This window comes from Mus caroli, chromosome 16, assembly GCF_900094665.2.
Source record: "Mus caroli chromosome 16, CAROLI_EIJ_v1.1, whole genome shotgun sequence".
Classification (NCBI taxonomy): Eukaryota; Metazoa; Chordata; class Mammalia; order Rodentia; family Muridae; genus Mus; species Mus caroli.
Genome location: NC_034585.1, coordinates 3,565,821 through 3,586,703, shown reverse-complemented (window position 1 = coordinate 3,586,703; position 20,883 = coordinate 3,565,821). Strand labels below are relative to the sequence as shown.

The window sequence follows — 20,883 nt, the reverse complement described above, 5'->3', positions numbered from 1 at the left end:
AGTGCAATGTGTAGAATTCTACTGGGATCCAACACAGATTCTAAGTAGAAAGCTGAACCCTGGCAGGGTTTAATGAGGCTCTCCTATTTTTCTTGGGCTGTGGATTCTGAAAAGCCAGCCTAGAATCATGTCTTTGAATGTTCCCTTAATAGTACAGCATGAACAAAATGATCTTTACACAAGGATTTTAACCTTTTGTAAAACAAAATCTATGCTTGGTCATAAGACTTGGGTTCTATTTTACCTAAAAACATCCTCTAATTGAATTTGCATTGTGCTTATAGTGAGTTATTTCCCCACCTTTTGACCTTTGTTTAAAGGAAAACCTCGAGTTCAATAAAAACACAACACCACAGAGGAACAGGGTAGTGCCCATGCATCTCAGGGAGAGGGTTGTATAATGCAGATATGTTTAAAAAGTAGGTTAAGTAGCTAAGAGGGTACAACATGCCCTATAAAGACTGTTTAGAAATCACTGGGAGCCCTTCCGTACACAGCGTGCACATAACCTCTCAATGACTCCCTTGAATTCTGTCTTCTCGCATCCCCTAACAGAGACCACAGGTCAACTGTGAAAGAGTATCACTCATACAAGGTGAGTGTATCTACTCTTACACAGCTGTTCCTTGGCTTAAAACTTACTGTTAAGAAAAGAGTGACAAGAGGGGTCAATTACAGTTCTACTGAATCTCCAGCCAGGGCAGACATCACTAATCAGTTTTAATAACACCTATTGGTCCGCAGTGTCCTGGAATGTGCAGAATTGCTCTCAACATGACTACTGGCAACTGCTGCCACTTGATGTGAGTTGGTATGGTGGTGAGAACACTATGCTCTCCTTGCCCTCAGGGTTGAGGTAAATCAGATGGAATTGGCTTTTCTACCTCTGACAGAATAGAATATTAGTAATTGCATATGGTGAAGCCCTTTTAAAAGTCGCCTTTTCCCGTATCCCCTCTGCATAGTTTATAAGTGACCTCTTCCAGTCCCACTCATCAGGAGTGAATTAATTACTCCTTCTTCATGATCTTATCATACCCATTTCAATTCCTTGCCAGATCCTTTTCCCTATTTACATATGGGTTTTCCCGGCAGAAACCCCCAAGGCAAGCCAAATCGTACTTAACATTTTATCCATGGCACCTAGTGAGACACCTGACCCTAGGCAGGGACTAATTAGTGGTGTTGAGTTAAAACACCTTAAAAAAAAAAAGAAAAGGATTACATATATATATATATACATATATATATATATATATATACACACATACACATACACACATATACACACATATATATACATATATACATATATATATATATATGTATATGTATATATGTATTTTTTTTTTAACCAAAAATAGTGCTTTTCCAACCAGACTCTCTGAGAGGTGACTTCTACTCCCTGATGTTTATGGCTGGGAATTCAACTGCTTAAATATATTCACCAGTTTTCTCTAAGATACCCATCTATTTCACCTTTTTCCTAGGATTATTGACAGAGAGAGAGAGAGAGACAGAGAGAGAGAGACAGAAGCAGAGACAGAGACAGAGAGAGAGAGACAGAGACAGAGACAGAGAGAGAGAGAGAGAGAGAGAGAGAGAGAGAGAGAGAGTATGGTAAATGCCTGTGAGTACATGGGTACTTGCCACTAGGCCTACCACTGAATCAGATTTCTCTAGGCCAGAAGAGGATATAGGGGTCTTTGTCTGAGGTTGTCTACCTGATTGCTTTGAGCCAAGGTCTCTCACTGACCTGGAATGTGCCCCTTTTGTCTAAGCAAGGTGGCTGGCCAGTAAGCTCTTGGGATCCACTGCCCCTACCTCTAACTCTAGCGATATGGGCAGGTTCAGCTTTTAACCTGGGTGCCACTGAATCTGCCCAGTCATCATGCTTTCAGAGCAAGTGCTGTTAGTCATAGAGCACATTGCCAGCCCCTTTCCTGGGTTCTTTTAAGGATGAGCCATATGGTTCGCTGGACAGCAGCCCTGGTCGCCAAGTCTCAGACCACTGATAACTCTAGCTCATCTGCAGCTGCAAGGAAGATAGCCCTCTTTCTGAGGATGATTAGGCCCTGTTCCAAAGCTCATCCACCTTATGCTGAAGACCAAAAGCTCCTGCATACCCAGTTCTGGGAAGATGCACATAGACCGTCACAGGTAGGATTTTAAAGTCTCTATCTGGCCAAAGGGAAGCCAGTGGCATGTCTGAAGTGATATCAAACCCTTGCTCATCAGGACATTTCCCCTGGCATGGGGCGTGGGGGGGATGGTCATTATTCCCGACTAGCGATTCAGCCTGGAAGGGACATATGTCTTTTCACAGACAGGAAGGATAGTGCCAAAAGGTTTAACCTCGCTATTAGTTATTAAATAAGCAATCTAGATTCAAACAAGCAGATAAACGCTGCAGCTTTATAGCTTCTACAAAGGCAGCTACTTTCAGACACAGCTCTGACATCACTTCTTCCAAACAACTGGAGGGCATTCCCTACATGTCTTCTTTCACCTGCTTCTAATTGAATGAGCATCTTTCCTTTGGCTGTTTCTAACTGTAAAAGGTTTATAAGTACGCCTACACCTGTCTCTATTCCTTTGGATCCAGGATCCTAGACTAAGCAGAGAACCAACTGAAGACAGAAGCTCTGGCTTCTGAAGTAGCAAGTGACACTTCTGAACAATAAAATTAGAGACAGGGAAGAAGAAATAAAGGGTCTTTATCAATGTTCACTTAGAGTCAAAGGAGCAACCTCCCTGCCATCATCCCTGTGAATGACCAGGCCTTGCCCTGGATTACTAGAATCCAAAGAGAAGGAAAAGAACAACAAACAAAACAAAACAAACAAACCACCACCAACAAAACAAAGAACAACAACCACAAAAGGAAAGGCTAGAACTATAGGTCACAGATTTGTGAGGTTTTTTAGTTCAGTCCTCAGAATTCCTATTTAAAGCCTAGCGTGGTATGGCAAGCGCTTGTAATCTCAGTGGGAGCATGGTGCGGAGACTTAGAGATAGGCAGATAGATCCCTGGGACTCACGAGCTAACTAGCCTATGGGAATTAAAGAACTCCAGGCTGGTGAGCGAGCTTCTGTCAAATGAAGAGCAGAGAGAGCAACTTAAGACTGACATCCAAGGTTGGCACTGATGCTCCCTCCAAATGTTCACAAGTATAATAAATCACACACATATACAGACACACAAAGGACATTCTGTATGCCTGGTCCCTAGGGGTGGACAATTCATTTTATCACCCCAAGACTAATATGTTTGAAAGATAATTTTTTTCTGTTTAAACATATAAAACCAAAGGATACCTGGGATTCTGTAAGACCATTTGAACAGTGGTGCACCCATTCTTGAAGGGTTTGTCTGTCCTCAATGCATCCACAATCCTTTCCTCTACTAGTCAAGTCAACTAAGAAGAGAGCTCTCTGCTGGGCTTTTCTCCATGGGTTTTCTCCTGCCACTGAGCATGGTAATGTATCTGACTGTAACAGAGTGTGAGTGAGGAGGGCTAAAGGCCGTGTGAGAGCAGGAAGCACATTGCCTGAGCTTGGCCTGCTCTCTTCCTGGGTTCATCTTGGGAATCTAGGGCTGTAAGGATCAGTGTTCAGTCTGTAGGATTTTTAAGTGTCAACCAAGTACAGAGTGACTTGCTGGCTCTGGGAGCTATTTGTGGAACTCTGTGTGTGTGTGTTTTAAAGCAGCATACTATCTTTTTAAAAGTGAACACGATTAGGGACAAAGACAAACACAAGGAAAAACAAACAAATAAACAGACAAATAACAGATAGTTCTGAGCACCAACTTGGGCCTATGTGAGCAGAAATATGATTCACTGGTATTCAGAAAATTAATAATCTATTTCAAGACAATTTTCATCATATATTTACAGCTGGCAAGAATGGTCTTGTCTTTCTGCTGTCTGCCACAAGCAAGACTGAGAAAACCCAGGAGTCATTAATGCCAGAAACAGTTTTATTTTGGCTGGGTAGGGACAAGGGGAGGATCTGGAGGGATTGGGGTAAGGAGAAAACATCATTAAAATGCACTGTATAAAAACAAACTAAAGGAGGACAATCTATGTGCACGCGTGGATGTTCTCGTGTGTGCAGGTGTGTGTGGAGGCCAGAGGAAAAACAGGAAATGTTGGAACTGTTTCTTGGGCACCATCCACCATGCTTAGAAAACAAACAAACAAGCAAGCAAAACAAACAAACAAACAGAAACAAGACAAGTTCTTTCACTGGCCTGGANCATGCCCATTAGCCTAGGCTGGCTGGCTAGAGTCACTGTAGAGATCTTCCAGTCTCCACTACAACATCATTGAGATTATAAAGACATGCCACTATGCCTGGCTTGTTTTAAAACAAACAAAATAACAAACAAACAAACAAAAACCTTGATGTTTAGGGATTGAACTGAGGTCATCCAGTATGTAAGTACTTTCCCCATGGAGTTACCTCCCCAGCCACACAAAGGACTTCTGCATTCATCACTTATCAGGGAATGTTTGCCTGCCTTTACTCACATCCAATCAGGAAGGTCAGTGGTGTTAGTCAGTTTAGATTTTTTTAAGGCAAAAGAAAACCCATGCATTTTCCTCCCAGAAGCCTTACTGAGCAATGGCAGATTATTAGGGCTCCAATAATTATTTACTTCGTCAATGTAAATGTTTGTCTCTTCTATTGTTTTGGGGTGGTTTTTAAAAGCTTTGAAAATTAGCATAAAAGTAGGGGGGAGAAAACCATCCAAATTGAATGACTCAGCTATGGGCACATGAAAAATGAGCCCCCTGCTAAAACAGAAACCTGTCAATTTATTTGTATATGCCACTAGACTTTGTAGCTTCTTGCAGTCACCCATATCATTAGAGCCCAGGCAGAAATTATTACATACAGACCACCTGGGCCCTTCAGGGCTTCTGAATCCAAAGGACTTGCAAAGACCTAAGTATCTTAGAAGATCCCTTGTCCTGGAAGGACCAAGGGCCATAGTTTGTGAAATGTTCACCTTGATTAACTCCCCACATCTCAAGAACACTAAATTGAGGCATTTAATATAACCTGAAGCAAGAAGGAAACGGAGCAACCTCCCAGAACTCATGGCAGGGAGGTCTAATCCAGAGGCTCAGAACTGTACACAAACAAACAGCAAGCACATCAAGGATGTAAGTAGGATAAAGCTCACCATAATAGATCTGTACCAAAAATACTCCCAGCCACACCCTGTCTTTTGTTTGTTTGTTGAGAAAAACTGTTGCATGCAGCCAAGGCTATGCTCCAACTTTGTAGCCAAGAATGACTTTGAACTCCTCGTCTTCCTGCCTCTACCACTCAAATATGAGGCTACTACACCCAGTTTTTATAGTGCGGGGGACAGAGCCCTAGGCATCATGAGTGCCAGGTAAGCACATCTATGAAAAAAGTGCATTATGTCTATCCTTCTCATCAATCACAAGATAGATGGTTGTCTTTGCTCTGTAACCTGGGGAAGAGAGGCCTCTCCTAGTACCAGTTGCTCTGTGAACTGTGGAGGTAGGCTACTATGCATGTGTGGACTACATGATCCTTGAGAGGGCCCTGTGAGTTTTCCTTCCCTAGGGAGAGGTGTGTGGGCCAACTCCCGATTATGGAAGGGATTGTGTGTCACAAAAATGTGTGTGGTCCAGCCTTAAGTCCCAAGACTTCAGAGCCTAACATACCAAAGGATGACCTTCAGATATTATAATTGGGTTAAATGAGGCCATATGGGTGGACCTAATAGAGTAGGAGTGCTCTTTTTTCTTCTAAGAGGTAATTTGGATACAGTCTTGCACAGAGAGAAGACCTGATGAATGTACAAAGATGTCAGCCATCTTGGGTCCTCAATTCCTTACTCTTTTGCTGTTAGCCTCAGAATTTTGAAAATATCTATTTCTGTTGATAGCTACCCTGTCTTTGATGCCTCTGTAAGTCCCAGCAAGCTAGTGCATATGGCAATCTCTTCACAGACCCTGTCTTGAGGGACAATGAGACACCCTACCAGTTTGTCCTCCCAGGTGGCATCTTCCCAACTTTGACTTTCTACTAGACTCAAAACTTTGGGTTGTTCCCGTTCACATTGTAAGAGAAGATACTGTTTCTGATTGACAAGTGAATCCAAAGGCACAAAGGGCTGTGGATGCTCCTAAAGTCACACATTTTGGAACACCAGACAAGCATTAAGCTAACAGTACTACAGTTCTAATGTTCTTATAACAACTTGAAAGACAAGCTTCTCTGAAGGGCTACAGTAGAGCTTCCAGGACAGGGATATTCCCTTTTATAGGGGCACAAACATCACTGGAAAATATATATATATTTCTTATAAATCAAAATCTGTTTCAATTGCACTGGGAAATTTCCATATTTAAATGGGCCTGAAGCACATCCATTCTGTAAATCATCCTTCAACCTAATTGATTTTTCTTTTAAGATTTATTTATTTATTTTATGTAAGTATACTGTAGCTGTCTTCATACACCCCAGAAGAGGGCATCAGATCTCATTATGGATGGTTGTGAGCCATCATGTGGTTGCTGGGATTTGAACTCACAACCTTCAGAAGAGCAGTCGGCACTCTTAACCACTGAGCCATCTCTCCAGCACCCCCCCCCAATTGATTTTTCTAACTTCTGATTTTCATACTATTCATCATTTCTTATCTTTCTTTTTGCTTCTTAATTTTTGTCACAATTTTAGGCTTTGCATAGACATTCCAAGAACAATTCCAAGAATTTGTTTATAGTTTTCTCATTGATTAGTTGAATAAAATTTTAAGTGACTCTTTTATTTATCTGTCCCCAAATTTGAGGCAATCTGTGGTTTTAAGGGAAAATATTTTTAATTCAATATGAGATTAAATTAAGAAAAACAATTCCAGAAGCTCTGTTTGAGAGAGAGAGAGAGAGAGAGAGAGAGAGAGAGAGAGAGAGAGAGAGTACATGTATACTGTACCTGTATAAAAAAGTGTCTAGGCTACAGGTCAACATTGAACATCTTTCTCAATGGCTTCATATATTTTATATTCCCAAAAGGGTGTCTTACTGGGCTGGAACTCACCAAGAAGTGTAGGCGGGATGCCATGCAGACCCACAAATCTCTCTACCTTCATCTTCCCAGTGCTGTATAATCCTAGCACACTATTATGGTAAATAGAACTAATATTTGCCTAGAGATCTCACTATTTATTTAGCTATATTCCCAGAACTCAGAGACCCAAGAAACTCCAGTTCTTCCTTGAAATATTCTCCGTCCTTAACAACGTGTAATACAGGAACTACTCTCTATAATCTCAAAATGTGGAAGGATAAGGCAGGAGGATCATGAATTCTAGGCAGGTACGAGATATATAGTAAAACCATGTCTCAAGCACAAAATGGCACTATATTTAAATATTATACCCATTAAACACACAGCAATTCTAAAACACAGATATATTAAGGATTGTGCTGAGAACTACATTGATTTGTGGAGCTAAATACAAATGATTTCAACCAGATTTCTCCACTAGAGTTTTAAATAATATTCTTAAAAATCTTGTGTCAATAAATTACATAGTCTTCAAGTAAATCTGGCCACTATCAACATTTATTATGTTCTTTAAGCCAAGCCTCAGCTTTACCTGGTTGAAAAGACATTAACAGAATACTATTGCTGACCAGTGAACCGGTCTTAAACTTGTTTCAATATCTATTAATTAAGTTTTATTGACTCACAGCCATATGCACTCATGTATGTACAGTGTACAGCTACTTTGTGCTATGATAGGGAGTGGAGAGTTGGTAGAAGAATCTGGAAGGCCTGCAGAGTTTGAAATATCTGCTATCCACCTCTCTTCCACAAACATTTAAAAGACATTTTTAAAAATCTGCTTCCACTGTTTAGAGTCACATTAACAGCAATCTTGTCTAGATATACACTAGCCCTTACTCAGGAAGCTGACACTAAATATTTCAAAAGACATTTTTTTTATCAATACTGACCAAAATTTAATTTTGTTTTTGTTAAAAATCTGATGATATTGTTTTATTGTTGTTGCTAGTAGTGGTGGTGATGGTAGTGATGTGTGTGTTTCTCTCTCTCTCTCTCTCTCTCTCTCTCTCTCTCTGCGCGCGCATGCACGTGTGTGTGTGTGTTTGTGTGTGTTTCACATATATGTGAACATCAGAAGACAACTGGGTGTTGTTTATTAGAAATGGTCTTTCACTGGCTTCACTGACTAGGCTAGGTTGATTGGTAGACACTGATTTGCCTGTCTCTACTCCGTGCCTCTCCACCCCACTTGAATACAACAGGACTACCATACTTGGCTAAAGTTGCTTTTGATATGGGTTCTGGGGATTGAACTCAGGTCCTCATGTTTTCCTGGCAAAGCCTTATTGCCTGAGCTATCTCCATCATCTGACTGTTATTTCCTAACACCAGACTTCATGGATACATGAAGATTCATGTAGAGACAGGAAGGATCCAGGGTCATGCATTTCACAAATTGCTATGCTTCATGGTCCTGTGACTGTTTTCCATGTAAGCTTCAGTCGCGCAGGTCTGGGATATAACTTGAGGTTCTTTGCTCACATGAACAGCCAGCATCTGAAGGTCTTACTTGGGCAGTGAGATTTCAGGGACTCTGAAGCTTGTCTCAACAGCTGTCCAGAACAGAGACTGAGCACCCATGGGGTTCAGGCCCTATAACCAAGTATGCTCTACCTGCACTGTCCCCCTTTTGCCAAGAGAGATAAAGGGCTAAGAAGGGGAAATTCCTTAAAAGAAATGGATTCTACTAGCTTTATAGAATTCTGACATTTAGACTCTTTTCTCCAAGACTCCTCTCCATAGTGACACTTGATTTGGGCTACTCTAACACACTTCCTGACCTGGAGATGGTCAGTAGCCACTGCCCCAGCATCACTGAAGTTACCTTTAGATGTGTTCTGGCTAGAACATCTTATTCCCAGCAAGAGACGCCCAGGGAGTCCCAGTCACACTTAAAAATCTGCACTAGGCCTTGACACTTAGCAGAAGACACCTCTGGACAGAAAGGATAAAAACAAAACATACTTGCAGGACTGAAGTAAGACTGAGGAAGGAGACACAGATGGGAGAATAATGGCCTTTTGAGGTTTGATAGTGTAATTCAAATAAACAAGTAACCAACCAAACAATAACAGCAGCAACAATGAAACAGGTTTAAAAACTCTTCCACTTGGTTTTGTTTTCTAGTATGAATGACTGTAGGCTATTTGACTTTGAGAAAGTAATAAATTATTTCAAAACCTCATTTTCTACATCTGTAAAATAGGGATTAAAATACTGGGTTGCTAAAGTAATATTAGGATTAGGTCAATTTTTAAGGGCCAGGCAAGTAGTTGCTGAGTGGTCACGATGAGAATACTAATTGTAATAAATATTAAGAGTCTCAAACTATGACACTGTCAGAACTAGATTGTTTCTTTAAGAAAAGGGGGCAGCCAAGATTACCATTATGCTAAATATACTTTAAAAGTGGGAATTCATTGCAAACCTTTAAATGCATTGGTTGTCTGTGAAATGGGGTGTGGCTGTGGAACAGAAAGTCTGGGCCACCGCAGTCTGTTGTCCCACATTCTTACTGAGCAGAGGCTACTCTGGGTAAAGGGTTAAAGACAGATCCGGCTGTATGTGAGACACGTGCTCTCTAGTTCATCACACTGTACGTATTTGTGACTTCTGCTTCTAATAGAAATCAGCTCACGATGAAGTCTATCCAGAGAATTCAGGAATGACCTCTGCCTCTCCTTTTCTAGTTTTCCCTACCCCATCATATCCTTGGGAATATGGCTAGGCTCTGGAAAAGCAAAGGATCTCAAAGGCTGCTGAAGAGACTCCCTGTTCCTCCTCTTTATGTTCTACATGCCATCTTAGAAATCTGTTTTAGGGTGCTCCAGCTATTTTTGGAGCAGAAGAGAGTAACATCTTGAGTTGCCTTCTTAAGAGAAAATAAATTTCACCTCTGAATTTCTCAGACTGTAACTACATAGAGATGCTTAAATATGCTTCCCAGAAACACACACACGTGTGTGTGTGTGTGTGTGTGTGTGTGTGTGTGTGAGAGAGAGAGAGAGAGAGAGAGAGAGAGAATTTAGCTATGCACTATAGAATAAAAGCAAATATATTTTCAAAAATTATGTAGAAATGAGTTCTGATTTTCATTTCATATGCACATTAAAGAAGCAACAGAAAGACCTAAATAGATTATTTTCCAAGGAAAACATCACTAATATTGGGGTGTTTGTGTCTTAGAATGATAAAGGGTTTAATATGATGATGACTGTACATTGATTAACCTTTGCATCAGATTTGAATATGTAACCCATTACCTAATTTAATCTCTCAAACAATAACAGCCACTGGCATTATTCTTTGAATAATCCTTGCTTAGTTTCCATAATGGTATACAGTTAATGAAAACTCCATTAGAATGTTGCATGTGGCATAATTAATCCTGGCTGTTTTCTTTTGGTGTAAATAGCTAATGTAGATACTGAATTCTGTTTTTCACTAGCCTTATTAATCTTTCATAAACCAATATTTTGACTGCAATGGGTTATAACAGCTCTGAGGAAGTCCTAGAAACATACTACGTCCTAGCTTCGTGGTCACCTGTGTGGGGTGGTGCCTTGTGTGAGCTGGTTCTTTAACAGCGTGACATTTTCAAAACAGTGTGAGTTGGGGAGCTGGCTCAGAGCTTAAGAGCCCATATTGCTCTTGCAGAGGACCTGAGGATCCTAGTGCCAACGACTACCAGGCAACTCACAAAAAACTCTAATTTCAGCTCTAGGGGGTCTGATACTCTTGGCCTCTGAGTTTCATGACACTGGGTTGCACAAACCATCTCCATGTACACATAATTAAAAATATTTTAAAAAATCCAAAAGGCAATGGTATAGTTTAAATTTGTAGAACACATAATTAGCATAAAGGGTATGATAGACTATTTGGTCAATTTGAGCCTACTCACCCAACTTAATTACCTGGACAAATAGGCATTGCCAAATTTTTTTAAAAAGAATACTAAGTGTGGGAAACAATTATAGTAATATATATCACTGGATAGTTTATAATCAAAGGACAATGTAACCTAAATAGTCCTAAATTGCTTCCTGTTTGAGGTATCTGATAACTCTCTTGCCTAGGAAGTGGTTTAGATAGAAGGAAATCGATTCTGTGATCACTTCCTTGCTTACATCATCAAGTGGTGTGGTGTGTGTGTGTGTGTGTGTGTGTGTGAGTGTGTGTACTCACAAGAGTACAGGTAACAGGAAACAGTTTGAATGTCATTTCTAATTTTCTTTTCAAGACAGGCACTCTCACTGAACTGAAAACTCCCCTGCAGCCTCTGTCCAGGAATTGACTTCTGCCTCCCCAGCACTGGGTCCATAAGAGTCCATTGATATGGAAACTTTTTTTTTTTTTTTTTGAGACAGTGTTTCTCTGTGTAGCCTTGGCTGTCCTGGAACTCACTTTGTAGACCAGGCTGGCCTCGAATCCAGAAATCCACCTGCCTCTGCCTCCCAAGTGCTGTGATTAAAGGTGTGTGCCACCACGCCTGGCTGATATGGGAACTTTTATAAAAGTGGATTCTATGGACTGAACTCAGGTCCTTTTAGCATGGGTTTCAGGATTCAACTTAAGTCTTTCGTGCTTGTAAACTAACTAATGATATCTAATAACTAATGGTATCCAGATATTTATGCTTTTAGAAAAGTAAACTCTTAATTTATGATCTCATAAATTCATATGTATATATAGTATGTTGTTAAATTGCTTATTTTGTTCTTTTAATGTTTTAATGTTGAAAACTGGCACACAGTGAATATCTTAGCCATCAATATGTAATTTCCCAGCAAAGTGGGTATTGGTAGACTCTTACTCCCTAAGGCTCATTTCTTGCACCTCTGCTATTCATTCTCTCCCTCCCTCTCAGCTTCCTCCCGCCATGAATATGTGTCTTCTGCCTACCCCATCCTTCCTCATCAGATACCTCTGGGTATAGGTTAGATGCAATGGAGCAGCAGAGTTCTAGCTCCTTTAGCTGTGCTTTCAGTGACAGCCGTCCCCTCAGAGGACACACTCCAGTACGCATATTCCTTCCTGTGGTATTTTCAAGCAACATTTCTGTTTAAGACATCCTCTGATCTCAGCAGATCAATACACCTCAGCCTTTGGAAAGAACTTCACTTCGCACAGAAATTCCCACATGTGGTAACAGATAAAGATCGAGTCCCTATATCTTCTTTATTCATTTAGAATTTCTTAATAGATTCTAAAGTTAAAGGTTGAGGGATGCCTTGAGACTTGCAATCTTCTTACCACTGCCATGAACTTTTTCTTCTTTTCCTGTCAGATGGACTATTTATCTTTAATGACCCAATTTACATCACCTGTTTGGTTCCTAATGCATATGCAATGGTTGTTTTTGTTGGCAGTGTGTATGTGTGTACACATAAGCACATGTGTACAAGTTCCAGGTTGTTGCTGTTGGGTATGTGTACATATGCTGGTGTGTGCAATGTCCTTTTTGTACACTGAGAGTGTTGTTTGGCATCCTTTGGTATTTGAAGGAAGGCATGGTTCTGCACTGTTACCTTGGCTAAGATGTACAAGAAATGGCCTTTGTTCTATAACATTGTACTAAAGAATGAGTTGGGATGGCTGATGGCTCAAAGGACAAGGCACTTGTTGCACAAGCATGAGGACCTGGACAATGGTAGCTTATTTGTATAGACCATGTTTCAACTGAGAGACAAGAGATAGAAACAGAACCCCTTGAAGCTCATAGACTAGCTACGAAGAACCCCAAAACGACCCTGAATTCAAATAAGATAGGAGGAGAAATGACACATTCAATCTCCCCAACATACACATGAGGACACATACAAATTGTATGTACACATACTACACATACATGAGCAGGACAAATGGGTCAATGGGAGCAAGTAACAGGGTTTTTTTGTCATTTGCAGTGGTCTCACTTTGGTCATTCCATGATGAGTCTAGTACAGCCAAGTTGCATCAGCGGAGCTCTGTGTGTTCCTGCCAAGTCTGACCACTACAACAGTGTAGTCCTAACAAAACCCCCAAGCATCACCCTCTTTGTGTGACCTACATGCAGTTCTTATATGAGAAATGCCCTACCTCCCACTGCCTTCGGAGGAGCAAGCCTTGACAGACTTCCCATGCAACAGAAAAAGAACAAATTTATTTAAGAAATGCATTTATTTTAACCAGCTCAGCAAGTCCTGATCCTATCTGAAGAAAAAAAAACCCACAGGTTCCATCAAAGATGAGCTGTGTTTCCTCTGTGGGCCAAGGAAGAACGGAGATAAAAATTAAGGGCCAAATGTGGGCTGAGATGAAGTGAAATCTGATAAGACAGACTCGGCAAGAAGATGGCATGGAGCAAAGTGAATCTCATCCCAATGAGGAGGCAAAGGTAAACAGATGTACAAGATAAGGCCTCTGAAGTGGAACATTTTCAGGCTGAGAATCCTGCGCTTGGGGACTGAAATCTGGATGCCCCGTTCCGGCTCACTGAAGTGCACTGCATTTGAATTTAGCAGATGTGTAAATTATACACAGCATCCCAGAGCCAAAGGTCACTGTTTGACAAGAACAGTTTCTTTAAGGACAAAATGCAGCATCTAAGTCCAGCCTATTCCTATGGGTGGGGATGTCAAGACATTCATGCCAAGAGAGATATCTGAATATTTACTGCTTGGAGGGCTTTGAGTGGCAAGGGGACTTGCAAACATATACCACCATATTCCAAGGTGCCAGGGTTGTATGCTAAATTGCATGGTTGATGCCCAGGGATTCTACCACACACACACCCTGAGCTCAGTCTTCAAATAAAATAAAATATGTGCCTGGGAACATAACCACTCTGTGTGCCAGCTTCCTTTCCTGGCCTGTGATGAGTATGCTTGCTGACAGAAGCTATTAAAGAGCAAGGTTTATTCTGGTTGATGGGTAGAGCCCATCAACGTGAAGAAGGCATAACGACCACAGCTGGTCACATCGTGTACACAGTCAGCCAGCAAGGAGCAATGAATACTCAGGCTGTCTGCTTTCTCCATTTTCTCCAGTACAAGACCTCAACCCACAGAATGTTGCGACTTATCTTCTTCTCACTGCAAAGGCTCTAACACCTCAATCTACATTCCCTCCCAGACATGGCCTGAGGCTTGAATCCTAGGCAAGTAGACAATCAGTAATAACCATCAATGGCTTTTGAATAGTCTTACATTCTCCAGGTGTTAACATGTTCAAAATGAGAAAGGAGAAAACTGAAGAGATTGAGAGAGAGAGAGAGAGAGAGAGAGAGAGAGAGAGAGATGTGAAAGTAGGCAAAGGTCATCCTATCAAATGTACTGAACTACATAAAGAGCAACTGGGAAGATGGATGGAAAAGGGGGTTCAGGCTGCCTTCCTTTGACACCGTTCTGAGATGAAGCATAGCTCACAGTGGCCAAATGCTCATAGAAAACCCACACATTTGTACAGATAATCCAAGGTCAAATAAAGCTGCCCTTTTGAGACAAGCAATCACAGAGTGCTATATCCCAACTCTTTGTTTTTAAACTTCACATTGATATGTCAATCCACTATCCTATCACCTGTTCTCCTGTGATGTGGTTCAGGGCCAGGCTCCCTGATATGGACATAGGCAATGGAGGTGACTCCAGCGACCACACTAATCCCTTAGATTTATATCTTACTTCAGAGCCTGTGAAGTTGTCTTGCCCTTGTTATTGTACCTGATCCTACCTGTGACCTTGGAATCAGCTTACCTGAAGACCTGATCAATTTTCACATGGGACATTATCCCAGCATGCCCTTCTTCTAATACTTTTTTATTGCCCCTCTCAAAACAAAACAAAAATATGTTTTATTTTTAGTTGTATCAACCCAGTCCTATTCCTCCCTTCTCAAGTATTGCTAAGGAGAATAATTGCTACTAGGACCTCTTCTCCTCTGTCATCTGAAAGTTGTCCTCCTGCCACCCTTTGGCTCTCCTTCTAATCTCTCTCTCTCTCTCTCTCTCTCTCTCTCTTTCTCCCCCCCCCCCCCCATGTGGTGTGTGTGTGTTTGTGTGTAAAAATTTTCTCATCTTTGAGACAAGTTCCTTTCCTTTCACTATTGATTGTGGCTCCTGGAGTAATGTAAGTAAATCACAATTCTCCTTTGCAGGCTGGGTGTTCCTGAATCATGAGAGTGAGTGATGTGTGTTCAAGTGCTACATCTTAGGAATCTTGTTAAGTTTTGCCGCCTTCCAGCCCCACTGATGGAATATTTAATCTCTGAAGTGAGTTGGCTGGTATGATATACAATGTGGGGAGGCCCTGTGCTGTGGATCTTACTGGCAATTGAGGATCAGAACACTGCCATTTGTCAGTATCACTACGACAGCTTTGAATAATCTTCTGCTTTTTATTTATTTTGCTTCACTTATTATGAAGATTAAAGGTATATTGAATCAACAGTTTTACTGGATAGATATCATCTCTAAAAAATACTACAATTTCATTTAAAAGTAGTGAGGGTTTTATGCTTGTGTGTGTATGTGGGTGCACATGTGTGTACACATGCTTTTGTGTTTGCATATGTACATGTAGAGGTAATAGGATAACCTCAAGAGTTGTTCCTTATCTACATTGTTTTATTTTGAGACTGGAGTAACTGCAGATACTCACAGATATTCCATTTCTATTAGCACCCCAAATTTTATTTAAACACCAAGATATTGGGGCCATACATATTGGTCAAAATCTTCAAGACCTATCTGTGCCTTAATTGATTTATCAATTATTTATCTTGAGAGTAAACCTCATAAGGTAAGAAGATAATTAGACTTGGAGAAATAGGCTAGACTGACTTGAGAAGTAGGCTAGACTTAGTAAATAAGTTCTGAGAATCCATCTTTGTCTTCTTCACTAAGCAGAGACTATAGGCACGTGCCAGAAGGCCTCACATTTTAACTTGGGTTCTGGGAATTGCACTCAGGGCCTCACTGTTGCACACCAAACACTTTCCCAGTTGAGTTAGCTCTCACAATTTCAAAATGTCTTATTAGAAATGGCAAAAATGTCTCCTTATGGACAAGGGTGTTAAGAGAATCTTTCAATGTGTCTTCTTTATTCCAATTCTTAGACATGGTCTTTCTAATTGCACCCAATAACTTGAGGCATACTGGTGGGAGCAGATACTCACAGGTATTCTATTTCTATTAGCACCCCAAATTTTATTTAAACACCAAGATGTTGGGGCCATACATATTGGTCAAAATCTTCAAGACCTATCTGTGACTTAATTGACTTATCAATCATTTATCTTGAAAATAAACCTCATAGGGTATGAAGATAATTAGACTTGGGGAAATAATCAATACTGCTTAGCTTTATATGAAAACATCCACCTGTCTTTGGAAAAGATTTATATCTCTTCCTAGAATATGCAGATTTATGTATATTTGCTTCACCACACTTGTATTCAATAAGAATTTAAAACACTTCACAGTAAGTATGACTGGAGGAGAAACCACAAAAAAAAAAAAAGGAACTCTAAAATGAAAAACCTTTTAAAACAGCTTTCTAAATGCTTCCCAGGACGTGTGAGTGCATGCAAATGTCATAATCTATCAAAGCAAATTAATACTGTTCTGCTAGTAATTAAAGGTCTTCATTAAGAAGTGCTCCCTCCCTCCCCACCCCCATCCGACATCAGCAATAAAAATGCACTGGGGGGCACCAGAAGGTTCTATAGGAAAATCAATAACTTGCCATTTTATAATTAAAAGAGAAAATAAATGTTAGGGGAAAGTCCACTAAATTAGGAAAATTACCTTTAGGAGAGATTGAAAATATTGATTTTAATTTACAAAATCTGTGAACTTTCCATGCCCCATTCTGAGAGACAATTGGAGGCTGGATGGTTCTTTCTGCATAAGCTCAAGGAAAATCAATAATTATGCGAAGGGAGTGTCATGAAATCTGTCATGAGCAGATCTTAGACTGAGAAACGACTAATGAGTCTGGCTTTCCATCTCGGACATACATAGGGATAACCTATGAAATATCCAAAGAAAGCCAGAGGCAAGGTCTTCCTTTGCCTCAAATGTGAGGCACCCTCCAAATTGCAAGAGAAAGCCAGTCTATTTTCATAGCTAGAGAAGTTTAGAATGCTTGTCAAATTTCTAGTCATGGGTATGTAGCTGAAAGGGATAGTTTATCATGGCCAGACTTCACATTTGTGTGGGTCATCATGCCCAGACTTCACATTTGTGTGGGTCATCATGCCCAGACTTCATACTTGTGTGGTGCTTTGCCAACTGAGATCATGCAATTGGCCTCCTTTTGTGTTTTGTTTTTTAAAAACTAGGTTTCAATTTGTAACCCATTCCAGCCTCAGACTAGAGGAGATGCTCTTGCCTCAGCCTCCCAAGAACATGTGGTTCCATGCCAGGTTTCTTGTTTAAAAAACAAACAAACTTTAATTTATTGGGAAAAAAAAATCTCATAGATATCATTAGTTGTTTAGGTTTCTTCACGATGTCCTCACACAACCAGTGCTAGAACAACCCAGAATGATCAGGTGGCTTCTGGTTTGGACTTAAAACAGTGGAATGAATGCCACATGGAGATACTTAAATAAAGAATTCATATGTATAAAATATAATGAACTTACAAAGAACTAAGCCCCTGGGATTGATCAGAACCCAAATATTTTGTTGAAACCCCAAAGGAAGCACACACTCTTTGTATAGTTTTGTGTTATAATTTGCAAAACTGCCACAAGGTTTTAATACATGTATGTGTATATTGAAAGTGTTTAGAAGAGTACAGGCCACAGAAAATGCTGAATGCATGTTACCCCTCCAAACTTACTCTCCTTCTTTCTCCTGGATCCCTCTCTGCTGAGGCTGGCCCTGGAGGCAGTTTCAATTAATGTTGTTATGCTATGAAAGGAATGCAGATTCTCTTACACTTGCATATGTAAGTCAGTCTAACCCTATTTTTGTGTTCTTCAAGTCAGTAGGTATGCACTCTGAAAAAAGCATTCCAAATAAAGGAGATTGCTGACCTTATCTTGATGAGTTGAGGCAAGAATGCCCATGAGGAAGGGAAAACTATACAATGTTCTCAGATCACACCCACATTTGCTCCAAATTCCACAAGGGAATACTTCCTGCTTCTTCCTTCTGTGTTCAGGTTTTCTCCCAAACACAGGCGCATGCCACATTCACAGGTCTAAAGAACCCGCCATTGCCTTGGGTCAGCTGCTGCAGATTTGTGACTGTCTGTGCAGGTGTGTGGAAGCCAGATCTTCACTGATCTTTTTGGGAGATTTTGTATATTTGTAACTCTGGACAAGATATACCCCATCTTGCTCCTGTACAGATGGTCATATCCCTAAGCCCAGACATTAATACGCCTAGTAGCCATGCTGAAGATGCGCAGGCAAGCTCTTTTCTAAGTTATGAAACCAATCTGAGGCTGATAGTGTGCTCAAAGCTCATCAGGGTAGGCTGATGACATGCCTGCCTCCCACCAGGACACAAGGATTAAATATTAACTTTCTCATGTTCATTTAACAATCATTTTTACAGCCCTGAATAAGTAACTAAGGTGTCATACAGCCCTTCCATATATTCTAATGAACTCTTACACACTTGATGCTATTATAATTCCTATATGAGAGATTAAGAAATTGAAGCAAAGAAAGGTTCAATGACTTTCCAGAGTCACACACCTGGCAAAAATTTGGGCTGTCTGGTTCATCTTTCATGTTTCTTACTCTCATGTGTGTCATCCAAGGAAGTAGGGTGCACAGTATAGTCTTAGAGCCAAGTGTGCTCTCCCCTGTCAAAGTAAACAAAGCTGCTGTACGGTGGTGCAATCCCTAGGCTTAATCTATACTTGCACAGGAAGAGGAGTCACAAGTACTGTAGAGTTGAAATACAAATTTCATGTACTCTATGATCCCTTCCTAGATTTATTCTACATTTCATTTTTAATTTGGTTAGTTTGTGAGAGTAGCTATTCTCTTCCTTTCACACCCTCCAGGAGTGATGGTTAGTCTCAGAAAAAGGATAGAAGTTGGGCAATCAGAAGAAATGAACTCAGATTTACCATCAACAGTAAGCAAGTGACTCAGATAAACTGTTCACTAACTATAAATGCTTCAAAAGAAGCATTGCCATCGGAAGGTTCCTTCCTCACACCCATGAGGTACTAGGCTTTCAAGACAACACTGATGGATGGTAAGGCCTCAGTATCAGTTGTAGGCTATCAAAGCAAGGGCTCTTAGCTGTGGATGCTTTTTGCTCCCTCCCCTGATTTGCTCACTGAGTTGTCTGAATCAGTGTTATTTCTCTAATAAGGGGTAGTTGATACTCAGGCAGAGAAGAGGGGAGGAGAGAGACATATGCAAAAAGCAAAGTAGAGAAGAATAGACTTGCTAAGCCAAATTGATTCATGGAGAAAGACTTAAGTCATTTTTTTTCTCCTAGCTTTTACATAAGCTTTATCTTGGAAACTCACAGTTTATACATTGCTGAAGCCTCTGCTTTATTAGGAAAGAAAAGCAGCTACAATGGAAAAGTGTAGTTAACAGATGCATGGGTGGGCACTACATTAATATTGGTATGAGCCATCACTCATCTGTCCAATGTGCATATCCTCAATGCTTTCCTAGGGCAAATCCATGTGAAATGTCACCAGGAGTAGAGCCCCATGCTTACTTCACAAGGTCATTAGCGACTCTCCTTCAGTTGCTGAAGAGTTTAAAATGCTCTTGGTTTTGTCCAAAGAAATCGTTGGGAATGTGTTAGTGTGCAATTCCTGCTTTGGGCTGAGCTGCAAAGTTCATGGATGGGGGACAGGCAAAGCAAATTTAGAAAAGACCAAGCAACACTTTGGCGTGCAAAGCAAAGTTCCTTACCTGCATAGAAGTCGGGGCTGTAGACCGCGCCCACAACTGGATTTAATTTCCAGCCTTAAAATAAGCACAGAAGGATTACATCACATTTGAGTCAGGAACTTCTGTCCCTTTAGGTAACCACAGTAAAAACAGACTGGGAGGTTGTGCTAGTTTGTGTTTGGAAATTTCAAGTCTATGGAAGTTGAACATGCACAACATGAACTTGCAGACTTGGGGCTCGATGGTTTTGGTTTTCTGCTAGTGCAGGGGAAATGGAATGAAGAACCCACTGACCGGCTACAGGTGAACCATGTGAAAAAGACAGGATTGATTTCCAACCATATCAATAAACCCACTATTATAATTTCAGTTTTTGTCTTATTTCATATAACATTGTTGGATAATCCATTACATGGTGACCGCATTAAAGTCATAGCTATTAAATGCTTGCATAAACAGAAATCTTTGAGAGAACATACTCTAACGATTAGTGTTCCTGATTGTGACCTCTAGATAGTAGAGAATTCCAATTCTCTGCTGTGTGCTTTGTGAATAACAGAGGCAATGTTAGTTTATCCCCTAGAGATCTGGCATGGAATACATTTCAATGCATCCAAGAAGCATAAAAACCTTAAGCAGTGCTAAATACGGAAGGTAACTTTCAAATCACCTCTCTGTGACATTAACAGTATTCTCTAGTTTTCTAAATGTTATTGATAGAAAGATGCCTCAAATATGAACTCTGACTTTTTAGAGATGTTCAATTAAGAAGAAAGCACACGTAACAACCATAAACTAAAAGGCACATTGCAGACCTATTGGATTTCTTTTTTTACCTTCCCTTCCCTTCCCTTCCCTTCCCTTCCCTTCCCTTCCCTTCCCTTCCCTTCCCTTCCCTTC

General features: G+C 40.5%; 1 protein-coding gene across 22 annotated transcripts in view; it reads right to left on the bottom strand.

Annotated features, from left to right (window-relative positions):
* Window positions 1–20,883, bottom strand: part of Rbfox1 (RNA binding fox-1 homolog 1) — a 1,640,850-nt gene that overhangs the window by 84,464 nt on the left and 1,535,503 nt on the right. For 21 of the 22 annotated variants that reach the window (XM_029470804.1, XM_029470798.1, XM_029470790.1 and 18 more), the window contains one exon: window positions 20,005–20,058. The exons of the other annotated variant lie outside the window; for it this stretch is intronic. In XM_029470804.1, the coding sequence (XP_029326664.1) occupies window positions 20,005–20,058 (54 nt within the window). The remainder of the gene's footprint in view (window positions 1–20,004; window positions 20,059–20,883) is intronic. 22 annotated transcript variants of the gene reach the window in all.